Source organism: Scatophagus argus, chromosome 23, assembly GCF_020382885.2.
Source record: "Scatophagus argus isolate fScaArg1 chromosome 23, fScaArg1.pri, whole genome shotgun sequence".
Taxonomy (NCBI): domain Eukaryota; kingdom Metazoa; phylum Chordata; class Actinopteri; family Scatophagidae; genus Scatophagus; species Scatophagus argus.
The window spans coordinates 12,787,196-12,809,541 of NC_058515.1; the positions used below are offsets into that span (position 1 = coordinate 12,787,196).

At 41.6% G+C, this 22,346-nt stretch overlaps 3 protein-coding genes across 5 annotated transcripts; 1 reads left to right on the forward strand and 2 right to left on the reverse strand.

Annotated features, from left to right (window-relative positions):
* The first annotated feature begins 258 nt into the window (after positions 1-258).
* Positions 259-6,523, forward strand: ripk3 (receptor-interacting serine-threonine kinase 3). Of its 2 annotated transcripts, XM_046381485.1 has the most exons (14): positions 262-421; positions 915-1,013; positions 1,681-1,838; positions 1,939-2,107; positions 2,250-2,405; positions 3,032-3,180; positions 3,374-3,423; positions 3,552-3,713; positions 4,040-4,122; positions 4,253-4,310; positions 4,846-4,904; positions 5,540-5,579; positions 5,660-5,937; positions 6,082-6,523. In XM_046381485.1, the coding sequence occupies exons 3-14, from the start codon at positions 1,687-1,689 to the stop codon at positions 6,310-6,312; spliced, it is 1,587 nt and encodes a 528-aa protein (XP_046237441.1). In that variant the 5' UTR covers positions 262-421; positions 915-1,013; positions 1,681-1,686; the 3' UTR covers positions 6,313-6,523. The 2 variants fall into 2 exon arrangements, with proteins under 2 accessions (XP_046237442.1, XP_046237441.1); XM_046381486.1 differs by lacking the exon at positions 915-1,013 and having other exon boundaries at positions 259-421.
* Positions 6,524-9,630: 3,107 nt separating this feature from the next.
* On the reverse strand, positions 9,631-13,711 carry si:dkeyp-74b6.2 (cerebellin-1). The gene is made up of 4 exons (XM_046381334.1): positions 13,505-13,711; positions 11,319-12,019; positions 10,436-10,555; positions 9,631-10,207 (listed from the first exon to the last, which is right to left on the reverse strand). The coding sequence occupies exons 2-4, from the start codon at positions 11,622-11,624 to the stop codon at positions 10,010-10,012; spliced, it is 624 nt and encodes a 207-aa protein (XP_046237290.1). The 5' UTR covers positions 11,625-12,019; positions 13,505-13,711; the 3' UTR covers positions 9,631-10,009.
* An 843-nt stretch (positions 13,712-14,554) lies between these two features.
* On the reverse strand, positions 14,555-18,335 carry LOC124054881 (E3 ubiquitin-protein ligase TRIM39-like). Of its 2 annotated transcripts, none has more exons than XM_046381331.1 (10): positions 18,188-18,335; positions 17,661-17,895; positions 17,168-17,543; positions 16,956-17,051; positions 16,632-16,865; positions 16,384-16,531; positions 16,263-16,289; positions 16,085-16,149; positions 15,693-15,815; positions 14,555-15,291 (listed from the first exon to the last, which is right to left on the reverse strand). In XM_046381331.1, exons 1-10 carry the CDS (start codon positions 18,201-18,203, stop codon positions 14,890-14,892), a joined length of 1,722 nt encoding a protein of 573 aa, XP_046237287.1. In that variant the 5' UTR covers positions 18,204-18,335; the 3' UTR covers positions 14,555-14,889. The 2 variants fall into 2 exon arrangements, with proteins under 2 accessions (XP_046237287.1, XP_046237288.1); XM_046381332.1 differs by having other exon boundaries at positions 17,661-17,865; positions 18,188-18,218.
* Between the last annotated feature and the right edge of the window lie 4,011 nt (positions 18,336-22,346).

The following is a 22,346-nucleotide window of genomic DNA, read 5'->3' on the forward strand; positions in this document are numbered from 1 at the left end:
CTTCACTGACTGAAACATATGATTGTACTGACAGCAATTAGCCACTTTGCAGATGACGCCCCCTGTTGGCTACAATCAACACAGTTTAAAGTCTTTCATTTTTTTTCATGTAAACTTCTGTGTACACTAATAAGTCAAATAAAGTGCACCCACTGAAGCGTCCTGGTGAAGAACTGGTTTTAAATGAAGCAAAGGCATTACTGTCATCGCACAATTGCCCACCAGCTGAGCAGTCCCAAAGAAGAAGTAAAATAGAGATTTATGGGATGTGTTGCTTTCACTTCTGCTTTAGCCTGTTTGGGAGGAACAGGAGCTGCTGCCGCGAGTAGAAAGTCACCGAATGAGCAGGAGGGTTTTTACATTCTTTGACTTCAGCCTTCGGTGCCATTTAATGATGAGGAAGAAGAGTCTATCCCTGAGGGTGAGTGGTTTCCCCCGTGTTGAATAACCATAAATATTCTTATTCATGTGTGAAGTGTTGGGTTGTGCTGATCTGATCTGGAAACTGGTGTACTTTTTTGTGGTTTTTACCTGTTATCCTGTTATCTTTTGAATCACATGAGCGTTCAAGTAACGTGAATCTGTTGTGTTAGGTTCAGAGTTTCAGAGGTGTTTTCTAATCTTTTAAACTAAAACGAAAAGATTTTAGGCTTGGGTAGGGTAGGTTGTAGCAGATAAGCTGTACCTTACAGTGTGCAGTCCAATACAACAACACAAAGTGTACAAGAGCTGAAGCACCCAAAGTGAACACTGTACGTTTCATAGAGGTATTGGTTATGGCAGGACTGTTGTATTATTGGCTCTTACTTTGCTCACCCCTGAGTTTTCTGGGGTGACCTAAGTAACAAAGAATGTGGTTTCCTGTCTTCAGTGTGGGTGTAGGCACCAACTAGCTCGTTTTTATTTTCTACCAGGTTGACAGATAGAAGGAACTACAGCATGACAACTAGGAAGGGGAGAAGAGTTGAAGTGAGGATTTTTAAACGTTGAGTTCAAGAGAAAAGGCAAATAATGTGAGTATTTCCTGTTTTTCTTTGTGTTACAAATAGGATATCTTTGGGTTTCTGATTGTTGCTCACAAAACAAGCAGCAATTTGAAGACTCTGCGAAAAGAACTTTTCACTAGCATCTGTCTTTTTATAAACCAAGCAAAGAATTCATTGACAAAATAATCAAGTAACACAGGCCCTTAGCAAGATTTATTTTCGACGTATAAAGGTCAGGAAGCCAAATGCCCCCCAAAGCCACCACCCATACCACCAACACATGGTAAACAAAGCTTTGTTCAGCATCTTGTTGTGTTTTTGTGCCACTTCTTGTCATCAGGTGGACACAATCATGTGCTAAAATGAGAACAAATTTTGCTCCATTACTCCTGGATGTGTAAATAGACAGAACAGTTATTGCTAAAAAATCAAGTGCATTTAGAGCTGCTTTCTACTGCCCCCTAGTGGCCAAATTAATATGTTAAAGCAAGTTTAGGTTTACAGTGTGCTTACTGAAATTTAACCTGAATACAATTTGTAAATCCCCTCAGTCCTTAAAATTAATTTAAAACATTACATCACATTTTGAGATTACCGGTAACATACCGTTTATCTTATTTTGGACAAACAATGAACTGAATCAGGTCTTCAGGTCTTTGAGGGTTTAAATGTCACAAATAATTTCATCCTCCAGTGAACTATGGCCAGTTGTCAAGCTCCTGTGTTGATTGAAGACTCCAAGCTGGTGGACTGGAAGGTGATTGGCTCTGGGGGATTTGGACAAATCTTCAAAGCCAGGCATCTCGACTGGTGCTGCGATGTGGCCATCAAGCTGCTTCATTATGATAATGGGTAGGTGGTCACAAAGAACCTTCTTTATTTTTGCTGCATTTTAGAGAGGTTGTGAGATAAGATGATAAGTAGTAATGCAAACTAACACACGCACACACAGGAGCAGTGCGTCGCTGCTGCGTGAGGTCGACATGATGCGTAAGGGAAGCAGCCCCTTTGTTATTCAAGTCCTCGGAGTCTTCAGAGGTCGATCGCCCACTTGTGGCCCATCAACACAGGTCGGCCTGGTCATGGAATTCATGGAGAGAGGATCACTGGCCTCCCTACAGGTGACCACTGGTGGAGTAAATTGCCATAAATCATAAACAACAGCTGATACACACCTTATTTGTCATGTATTTCTCACAAGGACCACTGTCTGTATCTGTGTCTTTGACTAACTATGGACGCCATCTTGCATTTCCCAATCAGGTCAGTTTATGTGAAACTCCGCCCTGGCCCCTGGTTTTCAGGCTGGCCCACCAGGTGGCTCTGGGTATAAACTTCCTCCACAATCTGTCCCCTGCCGTGCTGCACCTCGACCTGAAGCCCAACAACGTGCTGCTGGACCCCCATCTCAATGCCAAGGTGAGTCCCGTGGCTGTTGCACGCCTTAATAAAGTGCTGTGGACTTGAACAACGTTTGGCTGCACAGCTTGAGTTTGTATTGACTCACCCAATTGTGGCTCCGAGCAGGTTACAAGGCTATCACAATATATTTTCGTTTTCTGTTAATCTGCATATTATTTTGTCAGTAAATTTCTGAAAGCCCAAGGAAGCATCTTGAAATGTCTTGTTTTATCTGAGCAACACTCCAGGAACAAAAGGACTGCACTTTACTATCACACCAGACATAGAAAAGCAGCAAATCTTCACTTTTTAGAAGGTGGAACCACAGAATATTTGGTATCTTTCCTGGAAAAAGTACTTAAATGATGATCTTCGGATGACTTTGTTCGTTTCATCTGAATCTGGTTGCATGCTCCACTTTCAGTTCAGTCTTTTTTAGTTGTCTGTGTTTCTTCTTGGTACTCGGGCTTATTTACACATACAGCTAAACTTTACCTTCTTCCTGTCCAATACTGGGATTCCTTCCATTAGACATCCACATTTTATTTCCACGCTGCACATTGAGTCTTGAAACTGAAAAATATGTTTGTCAAAACAGTCTGCTATTTTTGCGCCATCACTGAACTTGTCCCACTTCTCTGCAGCTCACAGATTTTGGCCTTGCTCGGGTTCACCACAGCGTCTCGCGACTTTCCAAGAAAGATGGTGAAGAGGACGGAGGGGCGATCAGCTACATGCCACCAGAGGCTTTTGACTTATCGTACAGCCCCACCCGAGCCTCCGACATCTACAGGTGCAAGAGCACAGCAGCAGCAATAGGATAGAAGTGTTTTATCTATCAATTTATCATGTAATAAACAAGAACAGCACCTAATTTTAGACCGACAGGCCTTACATAACCATACTCATTTTAATAAAGATGAAACACACACTAGCTGAGTACTAAATTAGCAGTCCTGGCATGTAACTCGCTGTCTCTCTTTTAGCTATGGTATACTCTTATGGTCCGTCGTAACAGGGAAGCAACCATATGCAAGTAAGTTTCTCTGATGTTTTGTGCTTCTTTTGTCTTTCTCTTTCCTGCTTCTGAGTGGGAGTCTTGCCGGCTTTTGCACAAATGGTGCATGCACTCTGACACCGTTTCTAACCCATCCTCCACTGCAGATGTAATGTCCAGCATAGTGCGCTTTCGCATCCCACGGGGAGACCGTCCATCGCTGGATGAGATCAGGAGTCTGGCTGTGGGGCGTGCAGGGCTGACTAGACTGTTGAAGCTCATGGAGAGGTGCTGGAGGGAAAAACCCAAGGAAAGGCCCTCCTCACATGGTATGGAACTCCTTTGGTTGGATGTGATGAAATAGAGTTAAATTGTCCCTGATGACTTTGGTGATTCCCTGACTATTCCTCTAGTGCCACAATGAGGGTAATCCATTTGTCTTTCAGTGTCATGTCTCACGAACTACTGCATGGTTTGCCATGAAATTTGGTACATACATTTATTATAATAATCATGACTTTTAACCAGGTTGAAATTTTACTTTATACAATACTTTGTTTTATGATCAGATACCTGAAAAACTACTGATATTCAAAGTGAAAATGATACTTTTAATAGTTTGTGAGTTCTCGCCCTAACTTTACGCTGTTTGCAGAGTGTACAACTGAGACAGAGGAACTGTATAAGATGCACAAACATACAATTAATGATGCGGTCTACCAAGTGCTACAGAAACTGGTAAGGAACAAATCTCTTCTCTTTGTAAATACTCAAGTCATGCTGAGGTGCTGAAAAATTTTGACATGACGCAGCAATTAACTTTTTTGTACGTCACCGCCTGATTCACGCTTTCTCTTCTTCTTTTCAGGATGAAAATGAAGAACAAATCAGAAAAGAAGACGCTCAGAGGCTCACTCAGGCTGCAGGTCTGATTTCACACAAAATTGTTTGCCCACTCTCAAAGACAGTCGCTCATGTTTTATCTTCACTCTTGACCAAATGAACAAATACACTCACTCTTACAGTTATCGTTCTTGGTGTGAAACATGGGGATAGTATTTGCTCTAAAGGGATGCTCATTCACTTTCTTTCTTGTTGTTAAATGATAAAATTACATATCTGTTTGTCCAATACATCAAACTGGTACACGCTTTAGTTTAGTTTGGGAGTGGACTGGAAACAGTGGGAAACAGCTAGCCTGGCTCTGTCCAGATTTTTATAAAAAAAAATTCACAAATTATCATGCTGTATGATGTTTGTTCGTCTGCTTTTCATGCGTCTCACAGACTTCGTGAGATCGTTTTGTCAAAATGCTATTTTCAAGATCTTTAAATGGTTTGATTGACTGAATTTGAATTTGAGCCTTTTTAGCCTGATGTGACATCACAGAATAACTAAAGTGTAATTTTACAGCAGATTCACGTTGTTTCATTTTGTCTTTTCGGGGGCCTTCTGTTGCAGTGACTACCAGAGTTAAAGTAAATGGTGGTGATGTGCTGACTGGGGGTCCACCAGTTCAGGTGAAATTCAGACTTTTTAAATTGTTCCTGCAACCTGTCATTCACTTCTTGTTTTCAGCGCTTACTTCTTCTTTTTTTTTGTTTTTCAACACTTTACAGAAGTTCCAAAACACTATCTAGGCATCCTTCAGGGAAAGCAGACAACACTTTAACTTCACTCAGTCTCTTTCCAACACAGCATTGATCAACCTGTTTCTTTTGACCGAAGGTGAACCTTAATTGTCTCACAATGTGGTTTGTGCGACATTCTTTGTTTCTTTGCCACATATTGGTCAATGCTGTGGTGTTTCTGCACTGCACGAGTTTGTTCGCTGCCATGGGGAAATATTACACGCATTACACGCTTCCTGCTGCCCCAGGGGGATTTCACAGGAAACAGTGTCGAACGCAGTGAAGGTGAAAGCCTCGATAAAGAGCATAAAGCCTGGATCTAGAGTTTTAATATATTAATTCTGATCTTTATCTCTAAAAAAAACTGTATCTCTTTCTCCTAATTAGCTTTTGAGATTGATCCCTGGGCTTTGAACAGGTGGCTTTTAGTCTTCTTTATCTGCCCGGTGAGATTAAAACCAACATCAGTCACCTATCATATCAACTAGTCACAACCAACTAACAGTCACTCCCTTTCGATGCAGGAAAGGGCTGGCGGTTGGACTGCAAATCAAAGAGACGAAGGTAAAAAGGAATTTGCACAGAAACCACTACAGTAGCAGGGAAACCTTTGCATGTTTTCAGTTAAGTGTCTTCCCTTTCAGGTGTGCCGTCACTTCAGTCTGCAGATGTGTACAATGTTGTCGTGGACCACTCATCGACAGACTGTAAAGCAAAAGTGTCCTCTGTTCACCCCATTGGACCGTCATCACATCTTTCTTCGCACAGGAGGTCGCCTCAAAGCACTGCAGCAGAAACTACACGGCAGGATTTTTTGCAAAACCAGGGGCACATTCGGTCTGGAAACGGCATGCACCGTTTGGCCACTGGTTATCGGCCCGTTCCTCTAAACGGTGTGAAATGGTGTTCACCAGGCTTTGAGGTATGTTTTCTCTCGTTTGGTGGGTTTGTCGGGGATTGTAAACTGCAATGTGTATCAGCAGTCTCACTGAACAGGTGTCATTTGTGGTACATGTCATATAACTGTTTAAATATTTTCCGTCATCTATAATTTTTGCGTCTGCAGCGTCAGCTTTCCAGCCCTGAGCCGTTGCCCTGCTATCCTCCGCACGCTGCCCATGCAATCCACATCCACCTGAGCCAGGTGACCGGACTTCAGCACGGCGACAACAACACCATGAACATCTACGGCACAGACCCCATAGAGAGGAGACGGCACCCGACAGCACCATCTAGCGTCAACCTCCCACCGCCACATGCAGGACGGAGGAGGAACAAGCCAGGAGGGGTTGGCTGAGTTCACAGAGTTCTCAATTATTTTTTTTTGTTTCCAGTTCTCCATGCTTTATTTTCCCTTCTTGCACAACAGGAAGCTCATGTTTTGTAAGAGAAGCTCCCTGTAAGAAGGCATAACGTTTTGCATTTTAAAAAAAAAAAAGGAAAAAAAGAAAAAAAAAGAAAGTCTTTCCACTTTTGCTTTTTAAATCTGGGCAGGATTCAGATGTTGTTTGAGCAGCACGCAAACTAAATGTTATACTATATACTATACTATATTTTGGTCTTTATTTATTTTTGCTTCCTTTTTTTAGAACATTTTTAAGCCAATGGGTATAACTTCACACCTCTCTTTTGCCCCGTCAGCAGTATAAATACGAGCCAATGCTGGTCATATGGCTTTGCTATTACACCAACTGTGGCCAACAAATATCCACGGTCGCAATGCCAGCTCACCGTTAGGAGCCAAAAATCGTCTAAACAGCAGACTGACTATTAATCCGACCAGATCAATATAGTCCAACTTCTTCATAAGTAGATTGTTTTAGCCCAAAGTCCAGGTGCACATATGAAGAATGAAAGACATTTAGAAACTCCTTAATACTTTAAGCAGTTTCCTAATACTGGATCATGAATCATTTGTACGTAACGCCTGGCTGCCTTCACTTGCACCAAAATATTCAATTGGAAAATGCAACTCATGTTTTTGCATGCAATGCATTAATTTGGTTTGCTTGAACCTTGTATGTCCTTATATGCAAACTCATGAAATGCAACCTTGAAAATGTTTAGACTCGGATAACATTGTTATACAGTTTGTATGTTTGCTGTATCTGCATGTTTTTGAGATCATCTTTCTAAAAACATCAAACACAAAGCTGAGTTTTAACAGATTCTACATACACGGATGCACAAGAGCTACAGTTCAGTGTTTTGCAGCTGATGCAACAGTGCTGCCACAAAGGGCTGGCATCTCGAATACTTCACTCAGTACAAGCATGATGTAGCTTCAATGAAGTGTTGGAACAAGCATGTGTGGAATATTTATGTGATACTATTTTGCATTTTACTGAAATAATTGCTTTATCTTAAAAAATGATTTTATACTTTTTTTTGTTGTTGTGGACAAATCCCAGAGACAGAATTTCTTTATGACATTTGTCTGTGGTCCCACTGGTTTCTAATGAAGACATAAATCTCAAAAACATGATCAATCATGTGTCTGTTTGGGACTATTTTCAGTGGTGAATTAACCCTTTTGTGCTCTAATGACAATTTAGAGCAGCAGATCATAGATAATATAAGTCAGACTTTGGATGCATGAATAAAACGTGTTAGTGGGATTAGTTCATTGTTGTGTAGGATTTGAGTTTATTCTGAAGGGATGAAAAGCCTGGAGATTGTTTTACCTAAAAAGTAGTTACTATGTTACTAAGATTCAGATAACTTAATAAATTCTACTTTTGTACTCAAATGTTGTGGATGTTTGTGTGTTTCACTTCTTTACGTTTTGTGGTCCAGTTGCAAATTCAGGGTTTCATTCCAGAACACCAAAATCTTCTTTGACATCCCTCGCTATCGGAGCTTGTTAAACAAGAGATTTCAGTTTTCATATTTCAGATAGTAAAGATCCCAATCATGCAGCAGCCACACTTGATTAATAATCAGAAAATTCTTTTGGAACAAGCTCCTTTTGCTGGTTTTCTTTGTTTAATATTTTCGTAAACTCGTTCCTTGGATGGTGATTTTCACATTAGTCAATTAATCAGCTAGTCAGTTGTGAAAGGATTAATCACCAACTTTGTTGGTGGTTCATTAGTGTACAATCCCTTACAGTGAAGCAGTGTCATGTTTTTGCTACCTTAGAAGGAGCCTTTTACGTCTATAGAGCGACTGGATCCTCTTCCACAAAGTCCACCATGTTGCACCGCCGTGTTTCGAAAGCATCCCAGAATGGGCAAACCAAACACTGGGTCAAGAGAAGGCTTTTATGGGTGAGGCAAAGGGTGTTCAGTCAGATGCAGTCTGCAGCCACACCACTAGGTGCCACTAAATCCTTTAAATAATTTCTGCTTTCTAACATTTTATGCATTAAATGATTTATCACATTCACATTTTCAAAAAAGTCCTTAAAAAGTCAAATATTTAAACATCTAATCTTGCTTTGTTTTAATGAAATAAAAGAAAGGGGCCTCTGACTTTCCTAAACCAGTAATTTTAGTACAGTCTTAATGTCAAACGTCAAGTGTGGCATTTGTGCTGTCATGTGCTGATGAACTGTGAGCGTCTGTAGGTGGCGCTCTGGTTTTTAATGACATCCACTCATGTCTTCTGCTGTTTATTCCAAACAATTCTCCTCTGCTGCTGCTGAAATAATTCATCACTTCTGGTTTACCACTTTAAAAAAATACAATATTATATATATATATTTGTATAATAGCACTTAAAAGAGCCAGTTTGTCTAGTTCTCAAGCTAAAGTCTTGCACTTTGTTTTATACTCCAGACACGAATGTCCAAAGTGCTAACACGGGCCTCTGCTGTGCACCATCGCGTTGAGACTAATCGGTTGTGATGGTCCAATGTGAGCTCGGCAGGCTTCTGGCACTGGATTCCTTCATCCACCGCCAATCCTCCATCTGCCACCGGATCCACTGCAGAGAGAGACGCACGGTCGCTGTGCGTCAAAGGCAAGACTAACTTCAAGGTTTTTACAAATAAGCCTGCAATGTGGGCTGCATGGATGAATTTGCTTGTTGCTGTGTGTGAGAAGTTGTAGAGTGTGGATGTGTTTTTTTTGTCAAAATTGCAGCGTAAGCGCTTGTTACCTTTAAGTGCAGTTACACTTCCAGTGAAGGGAAATCTTGATGCTTCAGCATACCAAGACATTTTGGTCAATGCTATGCTTCCAACTTTGTGGCAACAGTTTGTTGAAGGCCCTTTTCTATTCCAGCATGACTGTGCCCCAGTGCACAAAGCAAAGCTCCATAAAGACATGGTTGGATGAGTTTGGTGTGGAAGAACTTGACTGGCCCACACAGAGTCCTGACCTCAACCCCATCCAACACCTTTGGGATGAACTGGAACGGAGATTGTGAGCCAGGCCTTTTGGTCCAACATCAGTGTGTGACCTCACAAATGCTCTACTGCATGAATGGGCACAAATTCCCACAGAAACACTCCAACATGTTGTGGAAAGCCTTCACAGAAGAGTGGAAGCTGTTAGAGCTGCAAAGCTGTCTGTGTGTTTACAATGAGACGTCATTAAAGTCCCTGTTGGTGTAATGGCCAAGTGTCCCAATACTTTTGTCTATAAAGTGTAGTTAGACAGATAGATAGATTTAGTAGGAGGCAGGGAACAGACACCGTAATGTTCTTTATTCTGTATTTCATGCACGGAAACCGTAAACATATGACAGGCTGACACCTGCTGTAAGCGAGCACAGACAACACATTAGTCAGTAGTAAGTGAGCCATAAGTGCAATGGAAATGGAAATTACATTCAGGATTATTTGGCACAGAGTGAAGTTGAGGATTCATCCAATACCGAGATGCATCAAAGCAGTTTGATGTTCCCAACTTGATTGTGGAGCTCATTGTTTAATACTTCCTCCTCTCTGTCAAATAACATATGCCTTAAAACAATCTTTATTTTATTACCACTCCCCTTCATACAAATTATAATGAAAAAGATAATCTTCCATCCTACCTCTATCTAATCTACAAGGGGAACACCAGAAACCCGGAGAAAGTCGAGTACTTCCAGCCTCCCATCAGGTTCCCCCTCTCCAGTTTGAGGTAAGCCTTGTCCCCTCGCTCCATCATCACCAGCCCGGCGTTGGTGGCCGCTTCCCTGGTCACGTCCTGATCACCTGCGAAGGCTGAAATCACCGGCCAACCGTTGAGAACCAAACTCACCTGAGAAAGATTGGAAAATAAAGCAGGTGAGCAAAGGCAAAAAGGAAAGAGAGAAAACTGTAGAGGGCATTTGCAGGGAAATGGTGATCATATCAAATTTCTTATTTTTGTGATAATTGTTTAGAAAGATTCAAAAGAGTAAGGCTGAAATTCTCCCTGTGGTCAACAATAACCACACACCACAGACACCTACTACTGTCAGTACTTCCTTTAAGCTGCTGTTCTTACTTGTATCGTCTGCCGATTGTAAACTTTGACCACATGAAAGCTGAAACTGTACACTCCTTTTCTAGGGGCCACGAAGATACTCCGAGCTGGATCAAAATGGCTGCCAACGTTTACTAGGACCTAAGAACAAAAGGAGATGAAGAGTGTGAATCAATGGTGAGGTCAGGAGTACAATCATTCAGTGCTAAATTTTCTCCTTCTCTTTCACAACGTTTTGGTTTGTCTGGTATGCTGCAAGACAAACGGATGTGGACAAGATGTCCTAGTGTGGTACTTGTTGGAAACCATTTGGAAACCTAAACCTAATGACTCATTCTGTGGCATATCTGGTTTAAGTGTCACCCATTACACCACAGCTCGTAAACAGTGTCACCATTCAGTGTCACTCTTGTGCAATGCACGTACAGCGCAGTGTTGGTGACCTTAAGTGTACTTTTTGTGTGTTCAATGTGTATAGTGACAATGAGAATCAATCCTGTGGACACACAGCATCTAGATGCAGTAACTGTTGGAAGGACTGCCATGAAATTTGTACAATTGTTCAGGACAAACTTAAATAACTTTTAACTCTCTAGGCTATCTAAAATCATGTTGAAAGTCTTGTCACTCACATATGTGATGTTTGGCAGACCACATAGAAGATTAGATGTATACAGGGTTGCAGCACTCAGCCGAAAACACCTGCTGAGTCTCCATCAAGCTTGACATTGAAAAGCTGAACCAATCAGCTCGTTCGCCTGAACGCTGAGGGCAGTTTAAATCGTGCATAATTTCACTGAATTCCATTCACTTTGCTCCTGTATTTAACTGTAACAGTGGTTGGACTAATTAGAATCTATTCTTGTCTTCCTGTCTTGCTTTGATGAGCAGCGCCAAAACCCACCTGGTCAAAGTAGATGGTCATGGTGCGGTTGCTCATCTCCGACGGTTCGTGGTTGGTGTTACGGATGGCTGAAAACGCCACCCGACCAGTTCCTGACCTCACCGACATGCCCAGAGCGTTACCCGATGGCTCTGCAGAGGGGGTAGAGTCGCACACCACCAGACACTTTCCCTCCAACACGATTGGCTCTGTATCATTCTGGCAGATGACCTCCGGGGGCCCCCAAAGGACCAGAAGCACCAGTCCAACAATAAAGACAGAGCGGGGAGTAAGGTAGGGTGACGAAGGAGGAGACGGACACGGCATAGTTCCAAATAAGCACAAGCTTTGGGTGTTTTATTCAGGGGCGAGGGGGTGGGGGGATTTGCTGGCGTTTTAACTCCCAGCACAGTGGCAGTATGGCCACCACAAATCTTCAACAAGAATTTGTCCTCTTGGAATACACTTCACTTAAACAACAGGATCATGATTTCACCTGTTCAGAACACGCCAAGAACTTCTGGCATCTCATGGGACATCCAGTGATAATAATCCACAGCTTACGCTTCTGCCAACACTGTGCAGGAATGGAGTTGAGAGGACTAGTAGTTGATACCAAGATGGAGACTTCCCATAACAGCAGACAGGAAGTCCTTATGTGGACCTCAGCTGGGTGCTGACACACAATCCAAACTGGTTTGGAGGCTGTCGAGGTGTCAGGCCTGTTTGGAAGCAGTAGATCACAGGCCACGATGAATGATTTTGCACATGGAAGCGTGTCTTAAAATGTTAATATTTTAACATACATGAAAACATAGACTTGATTGAAGCTGGACTATTTGTGTTGTGATATTTAAGATCATATTTACCAAGAAAGTTTAAATTTTGCTGGTATGCATGTTTCTTGCATGTCTTTCTGTGTTTATATGATCATACGTAAAATTTATTTGGTGTAAGAAGTACCATCCAAACTACACTTTCATGTCTTTTCTCCCAATTTAAAAAATGGAATTTATAATTAATACACATAAAATCCAGCAATAATTGAGCAGTGTGCAAGAAAGGGCAACAGCGATTGTTTTACAGTATATACAACATGATCAGTTTTCCTGACCATCTCATTAAATCCACCACAGCAAACGTGGGCCATCCTCGGTTTAAGTAATTAGACATTCTTCCGTCTGGTCAGAGATTTCCAGTTTATGTTCAGTAAATGCTCTGAAGGGGGCAACATGTAAAATATGGCCAGAATTTGAAGATAGTTCAAAAAATATAGATGGCAGTCTATCACCAGAGTAACTGACAACTGCTGCTCTTGGGCTGCAATTATAGCTTCTTTTAACTCCTGGTGGGGCTGGAAAGATCTTAACTGAACTGATCTTTCACTGCAAGCAGATCAGTGTGTTCAATTAAATTCAAAGGATAAAATGTACCCTTATGGCACTAAAGATCAGTTCATTACACTTGGAGTATGAAGGGAGTTTTTCCTTGCCACTGTCTGCTTGCTCGGGGGTTCAGGCTCTGGGTCTCTGTAAAGCTACAGACAAATTTGATTGTATAAGGTGCTATATAAATAAATAAATTGAAAATTGAAATTGATTTTAATGTTCTTTTCCTTTTTCTCAACCTTAAACAGTGGGTCTACAGTGCTCACGCATCCAATAATATGACATTAAATGCGACATTAAAAAACAAGCTGACCAAAGTGTTCAATGGCGGGAGAAAAACGATAATGCTAAAAAAAAGTAGGAGACGAGATGATGAGGTAATGTTCTGGCTAAGAAGAGTGCCACGTAAGTAATGCCAGCTGGACTCAGGAGGAGGTGGGGGGTGGACTATCACAATCCCACCACTGAGAAGCCATCTGTGGGTAAACATTCCCACTATTTCCCCGCCTGCACCTTTCCAATGGAATCCTTGTCCCTGCGCTTGCATTCCTTCACACAAAGCATGCGTAAAGACACCCTATAAACGCAGATATAACCTTACAAGCTGAAGCACGATGTGAGAGCAGCAAGAGCAGCAGTAAAAGCTAGAACATATTTTTGTCTTACACTGAATGCAGAGTTAGATGAACCCCAGCAACCTGCGCTTCCACTGCGCACCCAACAATAAGCAGTTCAAGCATTTTCACAAATCTAACCCCTACAACTTGCATACGGAAATGAAATGTTTGGTTCCAAAATATTGCCAGAAAAAACACCCACCTCTCACTTCAAGCGTCGGTTCTGCAGTGACACACGCCAACCGGCTTCCTGCAGTAAAGTCAGAGCATCCTAAGAGCCTGGTTTCCCTGTTACCTTCAGCTTTTTCTTCTTGTGCTGTTCTCCCTCTCTTTTCCCCATCCTTCTCTCTCTCTCTCTCTCTCTCTCTCTAACCATCTCTCTGTTCCAGGGAACCCCTGTGTTCGAGCAGACGTTTAATCACATCACAAACATTGCGGCCCTTCTGTCCTCACGGCCCCTCTACCCCCTGCCGTCACTGTTTCCCCTTCCTCCTCCTCCTCCTCATCTCTTTTACCTCAGGTATCAAGCAATGAATTCCTCAACTGAAAGGCACCATCGCCCACTGAAATACAACAGTGGACTTCAGTGTCACGATTGGTAAATTAACAGATGTGTGTGCTCCAGTCGTAAGAAATAAATGGCTTAAATGGCTTAAAGTAAAGTTAGTGAGGACCAGGCTTAACATTGACACTTCAACGTGCTTAAGGTTATAAAGTAAAGAGCCATATGTGTTTATTACGGTATCCTTTGAGGGAGGAAAGAGAAACTCACTTCCAATTTGTTCGAAGAAGGAAGGTATTAAAAGAGAACACAATGTTCTTTTTCAGAATGTTCCCAGGTGTACATTGTTTGGATTGTTTGGCACTAAAACCACAGAGGTGTGGCGAGATAACAAACACTGCCAGCTGGAATACTTCGTTATTACATAACTGCTATACGAGACACACTGGAATCTCGGCTTCATTAATTAGACAGCGACCGATTTTAATTTGTGACACAAGTTGGTGTGTACTACCAACTCTGAAATTAATTAAATTAATATCTAGTTTTTATATTTCTCTGTGCTCTAAGGCTGAGTAAAGAATGGGTCAGGTTAGGATAATTCGATCTTGAGTTTTCAAGTTACACAGCAAATAAAATAAAGTCCTGGATCTACAGCATGTCATGTTTCGCAAATGTAAAATGATGTAAAATGTAAAAGAGTTGTGTCCTCGATATATGACTGAATAAATACAAAAGAAAATTACAAAATGACACTATTTCACAGTTTTTATTTCAAAATCTAAATTTCAGCTTTATTTCAGCTGCACATTTTTTTTAATCTCAAGTTATACTTTTCGACTATTAGTTTTGCAGTGCCTTCAGCAAAACTTAAAGCATTTTATGTACAGTACATTTACATACGCATGACTCAGGTATTCGCAAAGATTCATTTGAATTAGCTGCGAAAATGTGGTAAAACGATTCATGCCGAGAAATAACTGATGAATCTCAGTCTGTTGATGGCCAGTGTTGGTCCTCAACTGTTACAGTACAAACAAAAAAGGATTAAATTATATATTTACATAATCTGTTCTCATGTCACTTCAGACATCTGACTCGAGGGTAATTTCCTGTCCCTCCCTGACCCTTCCCTCGACAGGACAGATTATCAGCGGGGCCGTGTTCTTCCCGTTGTCATGAAGACAGGGGTTAAAGTACGGGTAGAGAGGCTCGGTGAAGGTGCACCCGCTGTAGGTGTAGATGTGAGTCTTTGCTTCTGCGTCGTAGAAGGACACTGACCCTGCTTCATAGTCCAGAAACACACCGACTTTCTGAGGGGTTTTCTGCAGGTGGAGGGTGACGGAGGGGCTGACGCAGGCGTTGAGGCTGCCACCTTTCCGCTGGCAGATGGCCCAGTAACCGCTGTCAGGACGCACGGTGATGGCCCCCTTCCTGTTGATGGACTCCCTGGCCACGCCAAGATCCCAGTCTGTTTTATCTGCCACCTGAAATGCAGTGTGAAACATACAGTCAGACAGGCAACAGTAGAATGAAAACCAAAAACTTTTAAAACAGCTCAGATGTGCATGTGTCCTTTAAGTCATGTGATGGATGGATGAAAAATACCATGAAGAAAAATAGTCCTCTGTTACAACTGGTACCAACTGCTGTTCATTACTTTACTTGAGTAGTTACAGGTGAAAAATCAGCAGGTTTCTGACTAGGAGAGCACAGAATTCAATCCATTGTTTTTGCATTAAATATTGTGGCTTTCTGACCCATTTGTGCCTCCGTATTTGGCCTTGACTGTGGTCATGTGAGCACGCTGTTCATTTAAACAGTCCCAACGCTGCCAAAGTTCACATGCGGCAGCCGTAAGCGTGTTATCTTGTTTTTGAGCTCATACCTGAACCACCCAGTAGTGTCTTCCAGATGTGAAGCTTTGTTTCCCCAAAATGCAGATGCAGGAGTCGAACTGCTTAGGATTGCTGGGGAGTGAGGCCCTCTTGTTTTGGCTGCTGAGGCTCACCTGTGGATCAATATATTACCTGTCATTGCCTGCCATCATAGTAAACATTAGCCTGATTGGCGAAATTGTCGTTGTAATTAATTACTACCAAGTTTTAGCTGCTTTTTGAGCTTTGCTGCACATTTGGGTCTACTGCAGTCAAATACAACCCAGCAAGTTGTTTTATTAAAAACTTAATGCGTCTTTCTCATCGTCTCAAACGTGAGGAAGCCAAAGTAAGAGGACTGCGCTCTTCACAGTCAGACTCTGATCATCCAATCAGACAATACCTTCTTTCTGTCTGGAGACAAGACCAGCCAGCCTGAAGCCGTCTCGGGATCCAGAGTGATGTCAGCTGCAGAAACAAAGACAAAGCAAAAGTGAGTGGATCAAGTGATTAAAAAGGGTACAAATTAAGCTTATACTAGTTTCTTGAAATAAGCGATGAATCTATGGTTGTGAACATACCTGCATATTGATTCATCTTGTCTGCTTCTGCAAAGAGGGAGAAAAAAGGTTATTTTCACTCATTAATTTTCACAATAATCTCTTAAAGCTTTGGTCATTTTCTGTCAAAAAAATTACTGACCTTCTGCACACAATTTGTGCGCAAGTTCCTGGCAGACGTCTGCAAGCTTAGAGACGGCTTTCCTCACAGTCCCCATGCAGTTATCCGAGTGGACCGCAACCTTGGACCACTCTTTCATGGATGGGAATTTTCTCAGAGATGGGAAACTCTAAAAACACACAAGGGAAGACAGGTGAGTGTCTCATGAGCACAGCTGCTGGAATGTTGACGCAGCGCAGAAACGTTAAAATGCTGCTCAGCTGTCTCACCTGTAGGAGGTGAAGAGGGTTCTGAGTGAGCTCCAGGTGCTGCAGCTCGCTGCTCCTCATCTGCAGCTCATTGATTTCCTGATCCAGCTCGTCGAGCAGCTCCTCGGCTCTCCTGTCCTCAGCCTCCTGCCTCACCTGGAGCTCCTCGACCAGCCACACCTGTTGTCTCTCAATGGCACTGATCAGCATGGTGCAGACCTGAACGCTGTGCTGTATCTCTCTCTCTGTGACCTTCTGCCGATTTAAAGAAATTTTTTAAAAAATTAGAGAAAATAAATAAATCAATAAACTATTTCCTGAAAATGGCTTCATGCAGCAACTTACTTTGCTTAGATGCTCTGAATTTTTTATCTGCTCCGTTTTTCTCAGTCTGGCATTGATCATCTCTTGAATGTCGACCTTCGCCTGCCTCAAATCAGTCTGCAAAAGGTCAAAAAATACATACTGAAACATTTTTATGCATGCCAAATGAGGTAGAAATTACTGTTTGGACTGAGTTTAAAGGATGTTGCTCACTAACACAACTCTTTCCTCACCCTGATCTTCTTGCTCTCCTTCTCCATGGTGACGATTTCATGGCGTTTGTGATCCCTCTCGGTGCATTTCAGACAAACCGGCATCTGGTCTCTCTTGCAGAACATCGTCAGCGGCTTGTTGTGGTTTCTGCAGAGCTGACTGCTGGGGAAGGTTGCTGGATCTGTCAGCCGGTGTCTCTGCAGCACTGGATCCCTCACATGTGGTGTCAGGTGAAGTTCACAGTAAGATGACTGGCACACCAGGCAAGACTTGACGGATTTTGATTTGTTTTCGTGGCAGATATCGCAGGGAACTTCTTCAGTCTCAGCAAGTTGGTACGGGGAATGTGTCTCGCTCCCGGCATCAACATCCTCCTCTTGATTTTGTGTGACTGACCTTTTGATTTAATTAAATGAAGTTAAATCTCAATTAAACTCAGATACTTAGTTTATCTTGTTGAAGGCTTCTGGAAAGGAAAACTTAAAAAATAGTAAAGAGATTCAGCGAGCAAACCTGTTCAAGAATTCAATGATCTCGGCAAATCCTCGATTGATCCTGAGCTCTGGACGTTTACTGAAGGTCTCTTTGCACAGCGGACAGTCTGATGTGTCCTTTGTGTCCCAGAAGCCTTCGATGCAGTCCAGGCAGAAGTTGTGTCCACATGGGATGGAGACGGGGTCGATGTAGGTGTCCAGACAGATGCTGCACCTGAGCTGTACTTCAAATGACACGGAAGCCATGTTGATAGCTGAGAACAAACACATTTTACTACTTAAACACGTGTATCACAGTTCAGCAATCAGATTCTCAAAATTAAACTACTCCGCAAAATGATACTTTTTGCATAATACAAACAAATAACACTGATAACTATATTAACTATATCAAAATAATCAAAAATTAACATAAGCACTTAATAGGTCAAATACTATCAATATGTTTGGAATTCACAAAGCGCCACAAAGCAGCAGCTTTGCACTGCACTCATCTCGTTTTTGTTTTTCTTGTTGCAGCAGTGATATCAAAACCCTGCTTGTTACCTGCTTGGGCTGCCATGCTGAGAGTCCCGATCAGCTTCACAGCTGCAACAGGAAGTGCTGTGGTTGAAATACTCAGCCGCTCTTTGTTTGCAGTGGGATCAGCTTTCAGCTCCTCCCTGCTTGAGGTAAGGTGAGGCAATGAGGCATTCTGGCACTTCTGGTCCTTCAGCTTCGACTCTTTGACTTCAGTCTTTGCTTCGTCAAACTGAGGTGAAGCAGTCAAGCAAAAGTTGTGTACCTGTGTGTGTGTGTTTGTGTAAAAATACATAAAATTCACCTCAGATAATAATACATACAAACATTTTCCACTTGCACCAGCAGTGTGGATTAAAAAGTACGTACAGAAAAAGGAAAAGAAAACAGTAGGTGCAGGTTGATACAGAAACGGTGACCAAATATTGAGAGTGAAACATGTTAAGTCGACCACAGCATCGCTGCTGCCCGCAAATATTTCAGGTAGACAAACCGGTTTTGCAAAGTTCCACCTTTTCTTCAATGAAAATAAACAAACATACAAGAAAAGAACAGAACACCTTGTACCAAGAACAGTCAAAGGAATGTTTGTCTTTCATTGTGCGTACAGAAACACATGCACCACATGAGGTCATTTGGGTTTATTTTTATTTCTTCATCAGTCAGTAACGGGACCCAGTTCCAAATTCAGAGGTCTCTGAAATGACATTTTTCATTTGTATGAAGACATATACAACAGAAGCTAAACCCTGAGAGTCTCTCTGTGGAGGTGGAGGTATCAGCCTGGGAACTAATTGTGTTGTGCATTGTTCTACGCTGAACTGTAGTAGACCCAGCCTCCTGCATGTGGGGACCCAACCGGTCAAGGCAGAAAGCCGCCCATCTTGAGCCGGGGTCTGCTCCGAGGTTTCTGCCTTCTGAAAGGCAGTTTTTCCTCACCACTGTCGCCAAGTGCTTGCTCAAGGGGGAATGTTGGGCTCTCTGTATTACGATTTAATTAAAGAGTTTGGCCTAGGTCTGCTCTAATTGGAAGGTGTCATGAGATAACTTTTGTTGTGAATTGGCGCTATATAAATAAACTGAACTGAGTTGAACTTATGCATCAACTGACATTTTATTGTATTCCCACCCAGCAAAGACACCATCTGCTATTTTTTTTCTTTTTATTAGCACTGAATGGATAATTATGGCAAGGAGCTTCAAATGGCAGCTTGTGTTCATATTCTGTTGTACCTACAGTTCAAGCTGTGGCTTTCCTATGCGTCGTTTCTTCAACTGACAAACATAACATAAATGGGAAACAAAAGAAGAAGGTTCAGTTGCACATAAGATCTTTGGAAATTTGAGCAGAGCCATCTTGATCCTTTAAAAGGACTGCATCAGGGACCGTGACCAGCTGATAGTAATCTGTAACAGCATACAGATGGTGTCAGGTTTTCTTTTTCTTTCTTTTTCTCCAGATTTCCTTATATCCAGTATGAGTACAGATACTCAGAGTAATCTTTAAATTTCTTTTTACAAAATACAATACAGACTTGCAATTGATTGAAATTTACAAGATAATTAGAAATATCTAGTGGAGATAAAATGGATCGAATGTAAGGATTCACAAGGTCAAAAACACACTTTTCCCTGACCCGAATAGTGCAACTTGTTTTGAGGAGGTAAGATGAGATAGATAAGATAAGATAGGCCTTCAGTTGAAAGGAAAAAGAGGGGGAAATTCTCAAAAAATAAACAAGAGCAAACAAACAGAAAAAAAATTCATGTAGATCTTAATCTTTTTGTGAGAATGTGCTCTTCACACGCAAAAAACTGCTTTTGGTGTTGTTGTTACTGTGGTGTTAGACTGTATTGTTCATTTGAACCCAGTGTGAGAGAAACAGGCCCTTAACCCTCTATCAGTTCAGTTCAATTCAATTTTTATTTTTATATTTTATTTTATCTAAAGTGTCAATTCATAACATAGTTATCTCAAGACACTTTACAGGTGTGTGAACAACACATTAAAAAAAAGAAGAGAATCAGAGAGAAACAGGTCCCAGGGCAAAACTCCACGCTGAGTAAGCATTTGGCCACAGTGGCAAGTGACCATGTTTGAGCACTCAAGGCAAAGGCGTAAAGGCCTCATGTTATTGTTACTGTTATTTGGTACCACGAAGGAAAGGCCTAATGTTATTGTTAATGCAAGGAACAACATATGGTCACTTTGTTCAACTTGATTTTCTACATGAAATTAAATCTTTTTTCCAAACGTTGCAAAAGTAAAATGGTCATTTGCTCTGACACTCAGGGGTTGAAATTTTAAATTTACAAGTATGTCAATGAGTGCCCTTTAAAGGGTTAAGAAAGCCGTCAAGCTTCATTGACATGAATACAAAGCATGTGCGCAATCGTCTGCGTTTGTTATCACGTGTGTGCGTGTGTGTGCGTATGTGTGGACTATTTTGAGTGTCAGTACAGTTTCAAGTACAGTATGTGAGCACAAATAAAGAATTTGACTCCAGCTGAAGCAGACTTTTATTGGTCCAGAAATGTGGTCCATTAAAACCGACTCTTTAAAACTGAGACTGACTTAGATTTTAATATCAATTTACTTTTAACAAGGTAAAATAAAGGAAAAATGAAACTGAAATCATCAAAAGGGACTGGAAATCCTCACTCATGTCACCAGCAGCTCCAACATAAAACCTTTTAATAAGAGGATCAATTCCCCCTTTTCCCCAATTCCATAATTCCCCCGCTGGTACATTTTTCCGTGTGAGAGAACAGATTCATCAACATTTAACAAGTTTTTGTGCTCAGTTTGATCAAGCTGTTGTTGTTTAAATCTGCAAAGTCGGTCGGCGCTACCAGTTGGATCCTGAGAGTAAAGTTCGGTTTTAAACTTTTCTCAGCTCCTGCAGGTAACGTTTTTCAGAGTTTTTGCTTGATAACTGGCTGTAAGCTGTATGTATGTAAGCTGGTGGGGCAAAAAATAGTGATGCATTCATGGTGATGCTGGAAATTCCTTCACAAACAGGCTGGTTGGCTGTCTGTCTCCTCTCAGTCATTGCATTACAAGAAGGAAGCGATTCATATATTTTTCTTTGTTTTTGTTATCTAACCAGCTCAGAGTCACGTTGAGAGACATGGCCAAGAGGGTTGCATAAATACATTTACACAATTAAAAGACTTGTTAACCTTTTGTTCTCTGCTGTTTCTCCTACCTTGTAGAACCTTTGCATACTGCCAGCAGAACAGTTAGACAATATGAACATGTGACATTTTAATAGATTGAAGTCTTGTCTTTTCCATCATTGTGATCATTTTGAAAAACCAACAGCCTACTGAAAAATATTCCAGGAAAAATGCACAGTAGAGTAAGTTATACAACAGAAACCTTGAAAATCCTTTACATGCAGATTCATTTGTTTTACTGAAATAATCATCTTACTAAATAGCTTACTATGTTTGAGTGTGATGAGAAAGATCAGAGTGTGGGTAAAGGTGACCTTCGTTTTGAACTTACATAAATGTCTGTTGCCAGGGCTGGTACATTTGCAAGCTTTCATTTTAGACATACAGTTGAATTACTCAGTAATGAAACTGTTCTTACATAACAGATTGGCACTAATACCTTTCAAACCACAACTGCTGGAAATGTTGATGTGGCTGTGGCCAATTTGAACAGGACTACGACTCAGCCCAGGTGCGGCTCTGTGAGGCTGTGCTTGGCCAGTATTCCCACAGGTCACCATGTGCACCCTCTTAGCCCAAAGTCTTAGTATGTTGACATTTCTAATTATTGACATAACGTTTAGCTGAGGCTGATGGGAATGCCATTAGCCATGAGTATTTAGTCAGAAACCAAAGTCTTGGATAAGTTGCAATTTTGACCACATGAAGTACACAAGATGAAAAGTTAGGGGATCGCCACAGTCAATAGGATTTAACCTCTGGCAAACATGAATGTCTGTGTTGAATTTTGAGCCGATCTGTTGAATAGATCAGAATCTGGACCAAAGGGACATGCACATTTTTTCATAAGTGATGCCAGACTGGACTGTCATCCTAGCCAGTCAAGGTACAATTGGTGCCTCCCAGTTCAGGATCTCATGTGGCATCTTCTACATGAAAGCCTCCTCCAAATTCAGCCTTCTTTTGTGACAATTTATTACAAGCAAATTGTGAAACCCCTTGGCAG

What these genes read in the sequence shown, in the direction of transcription:
- ripk3 (XM_046381486.1), top strand. Translation starts at nt 1,687, where the DNA reads ATGGCCAGTTGTCAAGCTCCTGTGTTGATTGAAGACTCCAAGCTGGTG. An exon ending in ACCCCCATCTCAATGCCAAG is followed by an intron (nt 2,406 to 3,031) that starts GTGAGTCCCGTG and finishes ACTTCTCTGCAG; the next exon opens with CTCACAGATTTTGGCCTTGC. An exon ending in ACCAAGTGCTACAGAAACTG is followed by an intron (nt 4,123 to 4,252) that starts GTAAGGAACAAA and finishes TCTTCTTTTCAG; the next exon opens with GATGAAAATGAAGAACAAAT.
- si:dkeyp-74b6.2 (XM_046381334.1), bottom strand. Translation starts at nt 11,624, where the DNA reads ATGCCGTGTCCGTCTCCTCCTTCGTCACCCTACCTTACTCCCCGCTCT. An exon ending in TGACCATCTACTTTGACCAG is followed by an intron (nt 10,556 to 11,318) that starts GTGGGTTTTGGC and finishes TTTTGTTCTTAG; the next exon opens with GTCCTAGTAAACGTTGGCAG. An exon ending in ACAATCGGCAGACGATACAA is followed by an intron (nt 10,208 to 10,435) that starts GTAAGAACAGCA and finishes AATCTTTCTCAG; the next exon opens with GTGAGTTTGGTTCTCAACGG.
- LOC124054881 (XM_046381331.1), bottom strand. An exon ending in GCACAAATTGTGTGCAGAAG is followed by an intron (nt 16,290 to 16,383) that starts GTCAGTAATTTT and finishes CCCTCTTTGCAG; the next exon opens with AAGCAGACAAGATGAATCAA. An exon ending in GACACTACTGGGTGGTTCAG is followed by an intron (nt 15,292 to 15,692) that starts GTATGAGCTCAA and finishes ACTGCATTTCAG; the next exon opens with GTGGCAGATAAAACAGACTG.